We start from the raw sequence: 17,630 nt of genomic DNA on the forward strand, positions 1-17,630 counted from the left end.
TTTACCTAAATTGTGCTAGAAAAAAATTCATCCTTGTTTTAACAATTGCCCTCATGACTGGTTAAACATAATCCATTTAGTTTGGCAGATAATATGAGTGAAACTACTTAAAAGCAAAAAAAGCAATTCATGCTTGATCATTTTTGGTCTTTGAAGGTAGCTCACATTTCTAATAAAGTTATACTACGGGGCAGACAGAGTGAGAGAGCAGCTCCAAAAAGAGGAGTCAACCAATAATTTATCTATTCAAATTCTGAGACTAGAGCCAGATTCAATGATTATAGGCTGAATAAGGATCACGTTGGGCTCCCTTTCAGGAAAACACCTCCCTTTAGTGGTCCTTTCCAGGTAACAAATTTCTCCATTATTAGTTGTTCATTCATTCATTTACTCACTCACTCATTTAATTCTTTCCCTTTTTCAAAAACACATGAGGCAATTTACCACAAAAAAGCTAAACAAATGAAACAAAGCAAAAGTATAATTAATGAGTTAAGAAAACAAAGTCAACAGAAGTGAGAGGCACCATTATTCTAACAAAAATGCTTCATAAAATACGGCAAAATGGTTTCTTTAAAGAGATGAGATAATAGGCAAGAAAGAGAGATTCCTAGTACATAGAAGGTATTCAGATGCAGACTGCTGAGAGGTGCTGATGCTAAACGGCCCAGGAGAAACCAGGGACTAATACCTCTTGGTGTAGGATTGATATCTACCCAAGGAAGGTGATGCTCCCAGGCATTTGACTAACACGAAATTAGAACTGAACTCTTGAATAAAGGCAGGGGCCCTGAAGGGCTGTCCCGCCAAGAAACAAGAAACAGAAAACCTCTCCACCAGTCTGGTAATTTTTAGGGAAGACAACCATCTGACTGGGGCCATAAAGAAAAGGTCAGTTTTGAAAATTGGGATCACCAATCTTGCTCCATGCCAATAGGTGTTGACCCAAATTCACTTGACCTCCTTAGTGCAGGAACCTTAGTCTAAGGATTTAATAAAATATTTTGACTTGAATTGGTGAATCCCAGAGATACCTGGCAAAGATACACTGAAATCTATCCCATAGTGATGCCGTTACAACTCAGAACATACAAGACTACCATGGACCCAAATCCTTGCTGTTGATGAACATACAGACAAAATTACAGATAATACAAGGACAGACTTAACAGATAGACTAAATGGCAGAATCACATATTTATCAACCCTAAGGAACACAATAAAATAAGTGATATTTCCACCAGGCATAGCGGCTCACACCTGTAATCCCAACACTTTGGGAGGCCGAGGCAGGTGGATTGCTTGAGGCTAGAAGTTTGAGACCGGCCTGGCCAACATGGTGAAACTCCATCTCTACTAAAAATACAAAAATTAGCTGGTGCAGTGGCAGGTGCTTGTAATCTCAGCTACTCGGGAGGCTGAGGCAGGAGAACTGCTTGAACCTGGGAGGCAGAAGTTGCAGTGAGCCAAGATGGTGCCACTGCACTGCAGCCTGGGTGACAGAGCAGAACTCTGTCTCAAAATAATAACAAAAAAAAATAAAAGAAGTGATATTTCCATATAATATGTTTAAAATCTCCAAGTAGGCCAGGCGCGGTGGCTCATGCCTATAATCCCAGCACTTTGGGAGGCCAAGGCAGGCAGATCTTTGAGGTCAGGAGTTCAAGACCAGCCTGACAAATATGGTGAAACCCTGTCTCTACTAAAAATACAAAAATCAGATGGGCGTGATGTTGGGCGCCTGCAATCCGAGCTACTCGGAAGGCTGAGACAGGAGAACTGCTTGAACCCAGGAGGTGGAGGTTGCAGTGAGCTGAGATTGTGCCACTGCACTGCACTCTAGCCTGGGTGACAGAGCGAGACTCCATCAAAAAAAAAAAAAAAAATCTGCAAGGAAAACAAAACAAAATTCCATAGGCAAAATATAAAATTATATATACAAAAAGGTTAGGTTTTAAGAACAACATAGACTTCTTAGATATGAAAACAATAATCATAAAGATTATAATCTCAATGTTGGGTGAAGAATTTATCAGAATGCAGACCAAAGAAATAAAAAAGTGGAAACTGGCAGGAAACATGAAAAGACCTGGAGCCCAGGATGAGAACACAATATGCAGCTACAAGAACTCCAGAGGAAAGAATAGACAATCAAGACAATTGACAGCAACATGTAAGAGATAGAGGCAGAGAATTTTCCAGAACTGAGCAGAGATATGTGTCCTCAGATTGAAAAATCACACCTAGGTTGATGAAAACAAATACACTTATGGAAACAATATAGTGAAAATACCGCCCCCCGACCCCCAAGCAAAAAAGATACCTAAAAGCACTCAGAGAGGAAAGACAGACTCCCTAGAAAGGAATGTAATGAGACTGACAGAAATACTTCATTAACAAAAATAGAAGATGTAATGCCACAGAGTAATGTCATCATAATTCTGAGCGAAAATAAAAGTTAACCTAGACTTTTATGCCCAATTAAACTATTATTCAAGAACTGTGAAATAAAGTAGATAAGGAAATTTTAATATAAACAAAAAAGGCAGCTATTGTTACTTATAGACTCCCCTTCCAAAAACCCTAACAAATCATATACGTCACCAAAAATATAAATAAATTTGAAGAAACGAATAATTTTTAAAAAGCATTGATAAGCAAATTAATTGGTAAAGAATGTGGCAGATTTAAATAAACATTGACTATAATTACTGTCAGAGCTAAAATCCTAGGAAATAATGACATTGAAGAGAGATTATGAATAACTTCAGAATGTATTGAATTAAGCATAAATGTTAAAATTCAATTCACAATTGCCAAGATATGGAACCAACGCAAGCATTCATCAACCAATGAATGGATAAATGAAATGTAGCATACATACATGATGGAAAATTACTCTGCCATAAAAATAAAAGAAATAATATCTTTTGCAGCAACTTGGTTGGAGTTGGAAGCCATTATTCTAAGTGAAATAACTCAGGAATGGAAAACCAAATACTGTATGTTCTCACTTATAAATGGTAGCTAAGCTGTGGGTATGTAAAGGCACACAGAGTGATACAATGGACTATGGAGACTCGAAAGGGGGAAGGGTAGGAGAGGAGTGCAGGATAAACAACTACATATTGGGTACAATGTGTACTACTTGGGTGCTGAATGCACTGAAATCTCAGACTTCACCACTCTACAATTCATCCATGTAACAAAAACCACTTCTATCCCAAAAGATATTGACAAAAAATATATAACATTAAAAACATGTAAATATATAATACATATTATAAATAATTATATATTTTATTCTTTAATATAAATAATATATATTGAAATTTTAATGATAATCATTAAAAGAAAGATATACATTATGTATATTCTATGAACTTTAATAGTAATCTTTAATGAAAAAAATATATACTTCCTAATCAGTAAAAGAAATAAAAGAATAAACAGGCTGCTCTGCCTAAGGAGTAGCCATTATTTTATTTCTTTACTTTCTAATAAAGTTGCTTTTAATTTACCATAAAAAAAGAATAAAAGAACTTGATCAATCCATTAGAAATCAGAAAAAAGAAAAAAAGGACCAAAGAAAAGCAAGGTAAATAAAACACAAAATAAAATGGTAGAAGTGAGTCCACGCACATCAATTATAAAATCAAAATACAGATGACAAAATAAATATAGAAGAAATTAATATAAAGAAAGATATCAAATTGAATAAATAAAAACAGGTATTGTTTAAAGGAAGCATACCCAAATAATAACAATCTAGAGGGTGGAAAATTGTATCTACAGTAAAGAGCACACAGGGTAAACATTTGCAAAAGTCTGGATTGTGGACACGTGTGTGTTTATTATATCATACTCTGTACTTTTCTGTATCTTTGAAATATTTCCTAGCAAGATTTTTTTTAAAGAAAAAGAAAAAAATGAAGATATTAACATGAAAGAAAAATGAAGAAGTCACAGAACAAGAAGCCTGAGGCTGTTACAGCAAGTGCAGGTCTGGGGACTCCATTAGATGAGGCTGTGGATTTTCCTTAGAGCAAATGCAACCTGTGTGCACCCACAAAAATAATGGGTGATGAAGCTTGAGAGAATGAACATCCATGGGTCCTCATAAAGATGCAACACCACAGAAGAGAGACAAGAAAATCAAAGCCAAGCCAGCAAAGACATGACGAGGATGTGTTTCTTAAAAGTGAAATCCCATGAAACGTTTTTCCTGGTTCCTGGAAGTCTTTTTGTCTTCTTTGGAGGCATCTTTTAATATGCCCCCAGTCACTCTCCCCATCCCCAGCACCTGCCAGTAGGTGACAGATCCTGTATTACTTATAATGCAGAGAATATAGAAATGCTCATCCAAAAGGAAGATGTAGAAAAATTAATGAATCTATCTATGTAAGAGTAACAATAAGGACCCATTCCCTGGGTAATATTTATTTCATGTATGTAGCTTTCAAAATGCTTTTCTGCTCTACCAGTCTATAAGCCAGTGGGTACTGGGATGGCTATTTCTCTCCAGTACCATGGTACAGGCCTACACTAAGGAGCTTAATTTGTTAACATTTGCTTGAATGGAAAACTGATAATGTTAACATTGGGAAATTTCACTGAAGATTCTGTAAGTCCTGAAGAAGGGCTCCTTTGGTCTATGTATTACACCTCCAATCATGGGGAGAGTAGAAGTCTACTGGAAACTCCTTCCATAAGGGAGCACATTGCTAAGGAACTGTACATACATGAACAAAACTTTCACCACTCTACAATTCATCCATGTAATCAAAAACCACTTGTATCCCAAAAGTGGTTTTTGGCTATTTGGCTCAGTGCCCAGAAGAAAATCCTTTGAAGTACAGCGGCGGAGAAACAGACAACTTCTTTGTAGTTCGCTCAGCATGTTCATGAGACAAAACACTACTCAATCTAAGCAGTTTGAGTTGCCCACAAAGGCTGGCTGCACCGTGAGAGTTTAACGCAAGCAAACAACTGAATTCTACTGATTGAAAATGGTTGTTTTGACCTTAACAAAATAGGTTAAGAAAGAAAAAAATATATGATCAGAAGGAAAAAAAAATCTATCTTAAAATTTCTTTCCATATCCCCAGTTATTAAAAGAAGGACAAGAATTTTCTTTAGATCGTAAAATGAGAATTAGCTTTCTTGAAGAAAGTCACCTGATTGGTCTTGAACTAATTAAGAAGGTGCAAGAGAAAGATGACCTAGGGACCATAAAGCGATTCGTTTTTCACCATTAAGTGGAACCAGAAGGAATTCACCTCGAAGCATGAAATGTGGTTTGCTCAGATTCTCCCATTTGTACCCACGTCTCTCCGGGGAGATGTCGGCTAAACCTTGACCTATAACAATCAAAGACGGCTGCAGAGTAGATTTCAGAGAAGAGAGGGCCGTGTAACACACAGAACTTGGACAAAATGGATGGGTAGGCAAAGTGTGTCTTATAGTGAAAGGTCATGCCCTTTCAATATAAGATAATGGTATTTGTTTATTAGAAACCACATCTGGGGATTGCACTCTTTGTGGGTAAAGTTTATTGGGCTACATTTCCTAGACTGTGCATCAGAGTAATACCAACATCAAAACAAGAAGGTTAAATTGTTTTTTTCAATCCCTAGAAGTTTGAATCAACATGTCCACTTTGAAAATCCAACATTATGCTAAGGAAGACACATGGGGGCCACTTAACCTCCGAGGTCCTGGGTTACTCTCCCTTTACCATGACATTAAATCACCCCTCTGTCTAAACATTAGCATCCTTTCACACCTTTAAATATAACTGGGCTCCAGTGGAAAGGCACCCCAGGTGAGAATCCCCGTGGAAACCAGAAGTACTTACTTTGGCAGCACAAGAATCTGCACAATGAAGATGCAGAAGAATATGAGACAGGCACAAGTCACATAATACTTGAACGCTGGCAGTGCCGTGGCCCGGTACTGAGGAGGAGAAAGGAACCTGTGAGTGACAGTTCTCCAAGAGAAGAGCTGCACACAGTGCCCAGCAGCCTAGTTGTACCCAGAGCATGCACCACACTCAGAAATTGTGCAGATTGCAGCCAACGTGAGCTAAGGAGAAAGCCTGTTCATCTCAGCAATGAGTTTTTCCTTCCCCCACATGAACTGTGAAGGAGTGACTTCCAAGGACAACAGTTTATGAGTGGAACTGTTCTCAAACCCATCTATAAGTGACTGAATCTCTCTAGTAAGGAGAGAGGCACCTGACCAGAAGGTTGAGTGAGTGAACTGTGAATCGCGCCTGTGACCTGGGTCCCATGAGGGTCTGTTGTCTATGACTACTGAGGGAAAGGGCATGACTTCTCATATACTATCTTACTTTTGAATACTACTGAGGAAATGCAAGACATATTCATTTATTTTAGTATTTTATTTTATTATTTGTCTTAATGCTATTGAGAGGTGATGGGTAAAGTTATAAGACTGAAAAGGTTTGCCAACTTGGTTCTTAGTTGGCTTGTTCTGAGCCTAGCCAAGGGGCTCCCCTTCCTTTCTCTCGTTCAGTGCATTCAGCAGGGGCCCATGTGGTTCCCCATGCCATGAATAAGCTGACCAGCATTAGCTGCCTACCTACGGCTGACCCCGCTTTACTTAGGCAGGATAAAAATTCCAGATAGGGCTATACTTATGATGCTGGTGATGACCCCTGCCACATTCAGCACAGTGCCCTGCATTCCCTGCTTTCCCTGTACTAATCATTCAATCCACACAACAGCCCCTATTTTTGGATGAAGAAACTGTGGACTGGAACAATTGACTACAATCAGTGAGATACAGTGCATGGGAAACCAGGACCTTCACCAGGCTCTGAACTCAGACTCTCAACCATGAGGCTCAACTGCCTTACGAAAGGTTGTATGGTAAAATTAAAGGAAATAAAATTTTGTGCCAATGCCATTGAAACCTCCTGAAAATACTGTCAGGTTGCATTGGCTACATTTGCATAAACTTTCCCAAGTTATAAGGACACATATGTATTTCTTGGATTTTAGCCTCTCTGGTTTAGTGCTGCATGAGGGATCTCTGAGGGGTCTCCAGAGATTTCTCTTCTGATAGCTCTTGTGACCTCTTGCCCTACCTCATGCTCTGAAGGGCAGGCTGGGGACAGATGGACAAAAACTGAGCTTAAGTCTTGCTGCTCTCTAAAATTTGCTTTAAAGTCGGCATCTGCAAATATGTGTACATGGGGAATGTAAAGCTGCATTTTTAAATGATCACTTTCTGTTTACTAGAATTTTGGGGGGTATATTTTGTGACTTAGTAGCCAGCATAATTTCCATGCTCATGAAGAAGATACATTAGCATCATTGCTGAAATGTGATTACATTCTATGCACTCAATTAAATCCTTATCTTTTAACTTCTTCAGGCCTTTGTGCAGAGATATGAGTAGGAATTTCTTTGTGGTATTAACAAAGAAATGGGCTTCTATCAGTAAAGAAATAATGTAGCAGCTAAGCAATAAGTAGCCATTAATATTTGCTAAAGTTATTAAGTATAAGGTGGTCAATAGTAGTGCATTATAACAAGCATCAATTTGGTAAACTGTCTGCAGTCAATGGTCAGAGTCCTCTACTTAGCAGTAGACAACAGATCCTCTTGACCACCAACATAAAAAAAAAACTTTTGGTGTGTCCATAGATTTTGGAAGGAATTATCATATTTAATATTTCTATCTGATATTCATAAAATAATGCACTAAATTTTATCAACATAATTTTAATACCAGAGCTGCGAATGCTACCATTAATGTAACTTTTGTTCAAAGTAGGCCTGTAATTATATAGTTGGATGATGCAAATTACTTCTAAGTCTGGTTCCTTCTCTAGATCAACAAAAAACAAAAGGCAAATAAAATAAAGTTGAGCTAGAAGAATGGTTGTCCTTTCTGCAACAATTAACTGAATTCATTTTAGCAAACCCATATATAGCTTGACATGTAAAAACTAAATGTCTGCTTACTTATTTGTGCCTGAAATAGCTCTTACTTTAAAAGCCATAATATGAAAGTATTTAGATGCAATAAAGCTTAAAAGTTCTAATTATCCGGAAAAAGCATTGAATGTAAACCTCATATTTTGGTCAAAATATTAAAATAATTTGTGTAAAGACATTGCAGATTTATCAAGAAGAATTCTTTTTTTTAAGACTTTTCTGAAAGAATTTCACATTGAGAAGAGTAGATATTATCTCCCACATCTTTCATTTAATTGGGATATTTCGCACACATTGCAGATACCATTTACTATCGAGAGGGTTGAGAATGGTGACTGATCAAAGATAGAATCTTGGTAACAAGAAATACAGTAAAGCAATATATGCATGAAAGAACCACCAGAAAAGCCAGACAGAGTTCGAATATAGTCAGATGCAGTTTAAATGTCACATATAAAAAACATGAGCACAATTTCATGAAGAAATTCAAATTTCAGAAAACCCAATTGATGATTTTGAAGAAGAAAAAAACTTACCTCTTTTTCTAGTACTTTGTTATAGAAAAGCAGTGAGATTCTCTGAATGTCTTCAGACTTGAGCCATTGCCTGGAAATAGAAAGGGCCAACACATCATAAAACTGAATCTCCAATCAAACATCTGGAACTATTTTTTAAAATGACTTGCGATCTTCTTTCTTTATTGTGTATCATTCCGAACAGCATTAAAAAAAAAAAAAACATGTGATGCCAACTAACTGGATATGGAATCTGGATACTGCTAACAGGATCTGAAAATAGAATATTCCTAATCACACACTGCCCTCCTTGGAAAATTCTATATTATAAATTAACTGTCATATCAATTGAAACTCAAGGGATCTGAATTAAATAACAAGGGAGATAAGTCATCTAAAGGAGTAAAGACATCAATAATTTGATTCCTTAATGTTTTTACGAAATCACACAGTGGTTTCACCTCCTTAAGGATCTAGTTCCTAGAGAAGTACCTTTGTTTTGTTTTGTCTTGTTTTGTTTTGTTTTGTTAACTTCTAGAGGGCAACAGATCACAGAGCATCCAAACCATCAGAGTGCTTTTAAGATTTGGGTGAGAAGGTTTTGCTTCTTTCAGACTTAGTGAAAACACTTTCATTGTCATTTTTTTCATTTCTAGAAGGTGAAAGTCATGCTTGAATAAAGTTTTTTCTTTTCTCTCTTTTTTTTTTTTGAGACCGAGTCTCGCTGTGTCACCCAGGCTGGAGTGCAGTGGCATGATCTCAGCTCACTGCAACCTCTGCCTCCCAGGTTCAAGCAATTCTCCTGCCTCAGCCTCCCAAGTAGCTGGGACTACAGGCGCGTGCCACCACGTCTGGCTAATTTTTGTATTTTTAGTAGAGGTGGGGTTTCACCACGTTGGCCAGGCTGGTCGTGAACTCCCAACCTCGTGATCCACCCGCCTTAGTCTCCCAAAGTGCTGGGATAACAGGCGTGAGCCACCGCGCCTGTCCCGAGTTTTTAAAAAATTGATAAAAATACTAATATAATTAGCAATCCGTTCAGAATAGGTTGATGCAAACATAAAAACGCATGCATAAGTACTATGTATCTCTCAGTTGTTGACAAATAAATAAAAATTATATGGAAGTATGCATTGTACCACATTGTCTGACTTTTAAACATCTGTTTTCAGCAAGTAATTTGGAAGACTCTCACTGCCAGGCACACACCATGATTAGCTTGAACATCCCAGGAACTAGACCATCCACAGGGCACTTTCAACTGGGGCAGGGAAGTCAGTAATGTATTCTAGACTGACTGCCATTAAAAGTGAGAAAAATAAAAATACTTCTTTTTTAAAAATTTTTATTTAGTGCAGGACTGTCACATAGGTAAAACTTGTGTCCTGGGGGTTTGTTGTACAGATTATTTCATCACCCAGGTATTAAGCCTAGTACCCATGAGTTATTTTTGCTGATCCTCTCCCCCCTCCCACCCTCCACCCTCCAACAGGCTCCAGCGTGTGTCATTCTCCTCTATGTGTCCATGTGTTCTCATCTCTCATCCCACTTATAAGGGAGAACATGTGGTACTTGGTTTTCTATTCCTGTGTTTGCTGAGGATAATGGCCTCCAGCTCCATCCATGTCCTTGCAAAGGACATGCTTTTTTTTTTTTTTGAGATGGAGTTTCGCTCTTGTTGCCCAGGCTGGAGTGCAGTGGTGTGATCTCATCTCACTGCAACCTCTGCCTCCCGGGTTCAAGTGATTCTCCTGTCTCAGCCTGCCAAATAGCTGGGATTACAGGTGCACGCCAGCACGCCCAGTTAATTTTTGTATTTCTTAGTAGAGATGGGGTTTCTCCATGTTGGTCAGGCTGGTCTTGAACTCCTGACCTCAGGTGGTCCGCCCACCTTGGCTTTGCAAAGTTCAGGGATTACAGGCATGAGCCACCACACCTGGCAGATCTCATTCTTTTTTATGGCTGCATAGTTCTTTGATTCAAGGGTATAAGCTGTAGGGAAACAAACTTTTTTGGTATTTCTTATTACCGTACCAGCTGCAGAACTATTATTCTATTTCATAGGACTAGATGGAGGAATCAAAGATTGGTTAACATTAAAAAGAGCAGAAAATACAACTTAAGATAAATTTTAACCATACTCACTTTCAGAACGGTGTCTTTATCACACTATGAATAATATATGCAGGTAACTTACTAAAAACAATATTTCCTTTACTGAGAAAAAAATATAGTTTATAAATGCTCCTGGAAAATGTCAGCTTGGGAGTGAGAGTGAAATCAAGGAAGTGAAAATAAAACCAGCACCTCCTTTACTAGTTGGGCCAGCATGCACCCAGTCTAGGTTTCCATGGCCTGTGACCTGCAGGTGGACAGCAAGGGCTCGGGATCAGGCTTCCTTGCCTTAAGTCCCCAGAACCCATGTGGTGCTTCGTGAACCCCAGCATTAGATCTGTGCTTGGGGACACGACTGAGTCCCCACCAGTGGACACACTTGCCTCCCTTTGCCAAAGCACACTGGGTCTGGCTTGTGGCTTCTCCCTTGCAGCAATGATGGATGGGCCTAATTCTCACCTCGTCTTCAGAATTAAGAAGTGTATATTCTTCCTACACACTTAATCACCTCTGTGAATCTTCTGAGGTGGCCTCCACTCCCACTACTGATTTAGAACACAGATATCTCAACATTAATTTTGTAATAAGAACAGATGCATTTTTGATGGATAGTATCTAAAATTTGAAGATTTTCCCATATAGAATATATCTTTTAAAAATGTGACTGGAGGTATCATGCTACCTGACTTCAAACTATACTACAAGACTACAGTAACCAAAACAGCATGGTACTGGTCCAAAACAGAGATATAGACCAATGGAACAGAACAGAGCCCTCAGAAATAATACACACATCTACAACCATCTGATCTTTGACAAACCTGACAAAAACAAGAAACGGGGAAAGGATTCCCTATTTAATAAATGGTGCTGGGAAAACTGGCTAGCTATATGTAGAAAGCTGAAACAGGATCCCTTCCTTACACCTTATACAAAAATTAATTCAAGATGGATTAAAGACTTAAATGTTGACCTAAAACCATAAAAACCCTAGAAGAAAACCTAGGCAATATCATTCAGGCCATAGGCCTGGGCAAGGACTTCATGACTAAAACACCAAAAGTAATGGCAACAAAAGCCAAAATTGACAAATGGATGCTAATTAAACTAAAGAGCTTCTGCACAGCAAAATAAACTACCATCAGAGTGAACAGGCAACCTACAAAATGGGAGAAAATTTTTATAATCTACCCATCTGACAAAGGGCTAATATCCAGAATCTACAAAGAACTCAAACAAATTTACAAGAAAAAATCAAACCCCATCAAAAAGTGGGCGAAGGATATGAACAGACACTTCTCAAAAGAAGACATTTATGCAGCCAACAGACACATGAAAAAATGCTCATCATCACTGGCCATCAGAGAAATGCAAATCAAAACCACAATGAGATACCATCTCACACCAGTTAGAATGCCGATCATTAAAAATTCAGGAAACAACAGGTGTTGAAGGGATGTGGAGAAATAGGAACACTCTTACACTGTTGATGGGACTGTAAACTAGTTCAACCATTGTGGAAGACAGTGTGGCGATTCCTCAAGGATCTAGAACTAGAAATTCCATTTGACCCAGCCATCCCATTACTGGGTATATACCCAAAGGATTATAAAACCTGCTGCTATAAAGACACATGCACATGTATGTTTATTGCGGCACTATTCACAATAGCAAAGACTTGGAACCAACCCAAATGTCCATAAGTGATAGACTGGATTAAGAAAATGTGGCACATATACACCATGGAATACTATGCAGCCATAAAAAAGGATGAGTTCATGTCCTTTGTAGGGACATGGATGAAGCTGGAAATCATCAGTTTGAGCAAACTATCACAAGGACAGAAAACCAAACACCGCATGTTCTCACTCATAGGTGGGAACTGAACAATGAGAACACTTGGACACAGGGTGGGGAACATCAAACAACAGAGCCTGTCATGGGGTGGAGGGAGAGGGGAGGGATAGCATTAGGAGATATACCTAATGTAAATGACAAGTTAATGGGTGCAGCACACCAACATGGCACATGTATACATATGTAACAAACCTGCACGTTGTGCACATGTACCCTAGAACTTCAAGTATAATAATAAAAAAATGTGACTTGCTGAACACATCATGCTGTAATTTTTCTCTCTCCAATTACACCTTAGGTTATTTATCAGCAATTGACTTGGGAATATTTCGACTTATAGAAAACAAGGAGATTGATAAATGTGATTTGGATATTTGGAAGGGAATAGATTTGTGTGTGCTGATGAGGTCAACTATTACTTGTGGGGAATTGGAACTACAGAGAAAGACAAGATCAGTGGAGGGGAGAGAAGAGGAGAGAAGGGAGAGGGAATGTGTGTGTGCTTGATTTAGGGCCTCCTGACATTTTTCCTGACCCCAGTGGTCTATGGCATGAAGAAAGTCAACCCCATCCTGGGTTATCACAATAAGTGATTCCCTACTTATTTACACTAAGGTGTTTTTTTTTTCTTTTGTCAAGAAGTTACGGAAACTAAAGGAAATTCTGAATACTATGCTTACTAGAGGGGCATGGGTACACCCACACCTGCATCCAGATTTATTCAGGAATATGGGAATGCAAGTCCTTGCCACAAAGGAGGTACTAAATGAGAAGACCACTTTCTTATTGTTATGAACTGCAAGTTTGTGTCCCCCACCAAAGTTCATCTTTGAAGCCCTAACTCCCAGTGTGGCTGTATTTGGAGATGGAGCCTCTAAGAATGAAATGAAGGTTAAATGAGGTCATAAGAGTAAGGTCCTGATCTGATAGTATGAGTGTCCTTGGAGTCCTTCTAAGGCAAGACACCAGAGAGCTCCCTACCACCATGGCATGCACTGGGGAAAGACTGAGCAGATGGTGACATCAGTCATCTTTTAACAAATGCGTGTTCAACACATCAGTGAATGAATAAGCAAAAATCTGCATACAAATCACTGTTTTATGGCAATAGCAGGAAACAAGTGAATGGTACATCAAGCCTGGAGCCCCAGTTGAGTCCTCAAGTGAAAATACAAAGATCAAAAGAACTTCATGTCAAAGAACAAGAGGAGTTAATGAGTAAGGCATAACAAAGTGTAACTGAGGTTGATCAAAAATATATGCATAAGAGCTTCCATTTGAAAAATTTCCCTTTTATTTTTTGAGTACAGCACACTTTTCTCTAATTTCTGAAACATGTTGGGAAAATTACAACATAAGCAGTTACACCAGCACTAAGCATTACTTTGAAATACAACTACATTAAAACATAAGGTATTAACTAAACATATATTTGCATACTAAATGACACAAAGCAAACACATAGTTTAAAAGCAACTTTAGCAACAATAAAGCAATGACAATGGTGGCACTCTCTGATGATTTGTTTGGTAGGAACGTTCTAAAAGGTGCATACAAAAATAATTTAAAAAGATAGGTGTCCTGCGTGAACACATGCTGAGGTTAACTTTAGGAATTAGTTTTTAAAATATTAATGTTATTATTATTATTTGCTAACTTTTGTCAAATAACAAGATTCCCTCTTTCTTCTGATCTTGTGTCTTATTCTGGCGAGTCACACAGTATCAGATGCTATTTCCTCTGCTTGAGTGAAAGCCTCCTTCCACCTATATTTTATGAAATCAGGTGCCTCCCTAGGTTTTAGCTGCTGTTAGATTGCAGGAAGTTATTTATTTCTCAGATGTGACAGTTTGAGGCAGAAGCGAGGTTGTTTTTCACACTGACCCTAGTGCCAGGCAAAACAGAGCATTGGCCCTGGTGCTGCCAGTGGGCCTTGGACACTTTGGGACAGGAAGAAGTCTTCACCTACTTGTAGCACAGGAAGGGGATCTAGACAGGTGACCATTCAGTGTTCTAGCACATCCGAATGGCAACTCTTCCCTGACCAAGATGCTTTATTGCTTAGAAAATATGCGCTCACACTCACATACAAAGGCACACACCCACCATAGACACACATATCACACTCATGCGATCCTTTCATAAGCCCTGTAAATATTCGATAATAAATACCTACAAGGAACAATCTAAGGCTGGGCGTGGTGGCTCACGCCTGTAATCCCAGCACTTTGGGAGGCCGAGGCGGGTGGATCATGAGGTCAGGAGATCGAGACCATCCTGGCTAACATGGTGAAACCCCTTCTCTACTAAAAATACAAAAAATTAGCTGGGTGTGGTGGCGATCGCCTGTAATCCCAGCTACTTGGGAGGCTGAGGCAGGAGAATGGCGTGAACCCGGGAGGTGGAGCTTGCAGTGAGCCGAGATCGTGCCACTGCACTCCAGCCTGGGCAACAGAGCGAGACTCTGTCTCAAAAAAAAAAACAAAAACAAAAACAATCTAAAACAGGCATGCATTTCGCAAAGCCATGCACTATTTGAGGCCCTGTAACTTAATTTTAGAGACAAAGAGCTCTAGGTGAAAATCATTTACACTTTTCAAGAGTCAGCTTTCATGATAAAAATTAAATAAGTCTCCATAAGGATGGAAGCTTTTCTGTGAAGGCTTTTCATTTGGACCTCCTGATGTTTTCACTACAGTTCACCTCAACAAACAGGAATGGAATGTCTGACATGCGCCAGGCACCATACTGAGCCATGTGCCTTCTGCTCTGCACAGGTTCAGTTATGACACACGTACCCAAGGAGAACACGAAGGGTGATGAGTGCAGTCATTCCGTCCAGGCTGAGAAGGCCATCACCTTCCTCAAATTGTTTCCCTCCCACAACTCTGGACCATTTAAAACCGTAACAGCAATTATTGGCCTCAGAGGCTAAATGACATTTTGTGCCCCCAAAATCAGTCTTCCTCTCATTACTCACCAATGCTAATTCTCTTCCAGGATTTAGAACACAGGTATCTCAACATTAATTTTGTAATAAGAACAGATGCCTTTTGGATGGATAGTATCACATGCTAAAATTTGAAGATTTTCCCATATAGAATCTATCTTTTAAAAATATTACTTGCTGAACACATCATGCTGTAATTTTCCTCTTTCCAATTACACCTCAGGTTGTTTATCAGCAATCAACTTGGGAATATTTTCTAGGCAGGAATTAAATATTTTTTTTAAAAGATGAAAGAAATACTTTTAACAAAAACTATTCTGAGGGACAACTGAAGTGAAATGAATGAATGGTCTCAGAAACTTGGCTTTGTCATGGTAACTATTGCAGAGGCTATGATAAAATACATTTGGAACATAATAAAAGATGAATGATAATTTAAGAGAAAGAAGTACTCACTTCTGTGCATTAATCCCATCAATTGCTTGAATCATCCTTTCATTCAATTCTTCTTCAAATCTCTTCTTTTGTGACTTGGTTCTATATGAAAAATGGAATATTATGGGTAAGGATATTATTAGTAAAATAAATATTAAGCCAATTTTTTAGAGATACATAATATTTTACATCCTTATGAGATACAGATGACATTTTGTTGCATGCATGTGCAATGATCAATCGGGGTATTTAGGGAATCCATTATCTTAAGTATTTATCATTTCTATGTGTTGGAAACATTTCAAATTCTCTCTTCTGACTACTTTGAATTACACAGTACATTGTTGCTAACTACAGTCACCCTATTCTGCTATCAAACATTAGAACTTATTCCTTTTATCCAACTAAAGTTTGGACCCACTGACCAACCTCTCTTTACCCACCCATCTCCCATCCACATACCTTTCCCAGTCTCTGGTATCTATCATTCTACTCTCTATCTCCGTGAGATAAACTTCTTTGGCTCCCACATATGAGTGAGAACATGCCAAATTTGTCTTTCTGTGTCAGTAAGCCTATTTTTCTATGATGTCAAAAGCTCTGTTTAATTCTGCCAATCAAGTAGAAAAAGAAACAACAGCCTATGAGCAGGCTCTTCTCTATTAACATCCAGCCACTCTTTGGATTGAGTGAATAACTAAAGTTTTTGGGATAGTAAAGATGTTTCCTTATTCACTCACTGTGAAATTTACTAGGCATTTACAAGGCAACACTGAAAGATACATACTTGGTGTTTGAGATAAAGTAACTTTCTCTCCTAGGAGATGTATTAGCTTTTGACTTGTTGCCTTCATAAACTTAATTTTATGAAAGAATATATTGGTTCTGGAAATTCCCCTGTAAAAATGTGGCTTGGTTGAAAAAAATAGTCATTCCTTTTTCATGTTTTCCTTGGTCAACTCTCAAAAATTTGCAGAACTACAGTCTTATTTCAGGTATACCAAAGCTTAATTGTATGTATTTAAATGCTCCTCAGTTTTCAAAGCACTATTCACAGAAAACTCCACTTTTATTTGCAGACCATCTCACTTAGTTTCAGAAGCAAATAACCTTTAGCCATAATATAAGATACTTTCTGAATAAATTGTGCCAAATAGTAAGAGCTCTCCAAGGTTAATTTGACAATTTGCATGAGAATGATGTCAGGAGAAAACCAAAATAGTACCTATTCTTAGAAGTTAAATATCCACTGCAAAGATTAAAAGCACAGCCTGCTAGCCTCAACAAGGCTATGCCTATATCATGGTTTAGGCATGAATTCTCTGTGTTATGGGTGATTAGATTACAAATGAATAGACCATCTAATCTGGAATAAAAATCACACTTTTCTGAGTTCAGAATTGCCTCTACATATAGATAAGAATAGCATTAAATATGCAAAGTCACATTTATCTGTAATTAAATCTCACAGAATTATCATTAATGAGATGGATGAGTTTTCCAATTCCATCATCCTGTTTGTGGATTTGTGCCTTCGGGCCCTGTCTTCTTCAAACAGGCTGAGAGCAGTTTTGGTTAAAAAAATAAAATGATGATATTAAGTGATCCTCCCACAGATATTGAGCCAAATGAATTAAGAGGTTTTAGCATATCAAATTCCAAGTTGTTTGAAGAAGGCAAATTAATTTTTATTTTCCTTAAAAAAAAAAAAAAGCAAGGAAGCCTTTACCAAGCAACTAGTGTGGCTTGCACATTCTCACTTATAGCCGAGACCTGTAGGACCTCAGACCC

At 38.3% G+C, this 17,630-nt stretch overlaps 1 protein-coding gene across 8 annotated transcripts in view; it reads right to left on the reverse strand.

Annotated features, from left to right (window-relative positions):
* The window catches only part of ADCY2 (adenylate cyclase 2), a 431,254-nt gene that overhangs the window by 94,852 nt on the left and 318,772 nt on the right, over positions 1–17,630 (reverse strand). For all 8 annotated transcript variants that reach the window (XM_055367540.2, XM_055367542.2, XM_055367545.2 and 5 more), the window contains exons 12-14: positions 15,861–15,941; positions 8,504–8,573; positions 5,858–5,955 (exon numbers count right to left, since the gene is read on the reverse strand). In XM_055367540.2, coding sequence (XP_055223515.2) covers positions 5,858–5,955; positions 8,504–8,573; positions 15,861–15,941 — 249 coding nt within the window. The remainder of the gene's footprint in view (positions 1–5,857; positions 5,956–8,503; positions 8,574–15,860; positions 15,942–17,630) is intronic.

The sequence above is a fragment of the Gorilla gorilla genome, chromosome 19 (assembly GCF_029281585.2).
Source record: "Gorilla gorilla gorilla isolate KB3781 chromosome 19, NHGRI_mGorGor1-v2.1_pri, whole genome shotgun sequence".
Classification (NCBI taxonomy): Eukaryota; Metazoa; Chordata; class Mammalia; order Primates; family Hominidae; genus Gorilla; species Gorilla gorilla.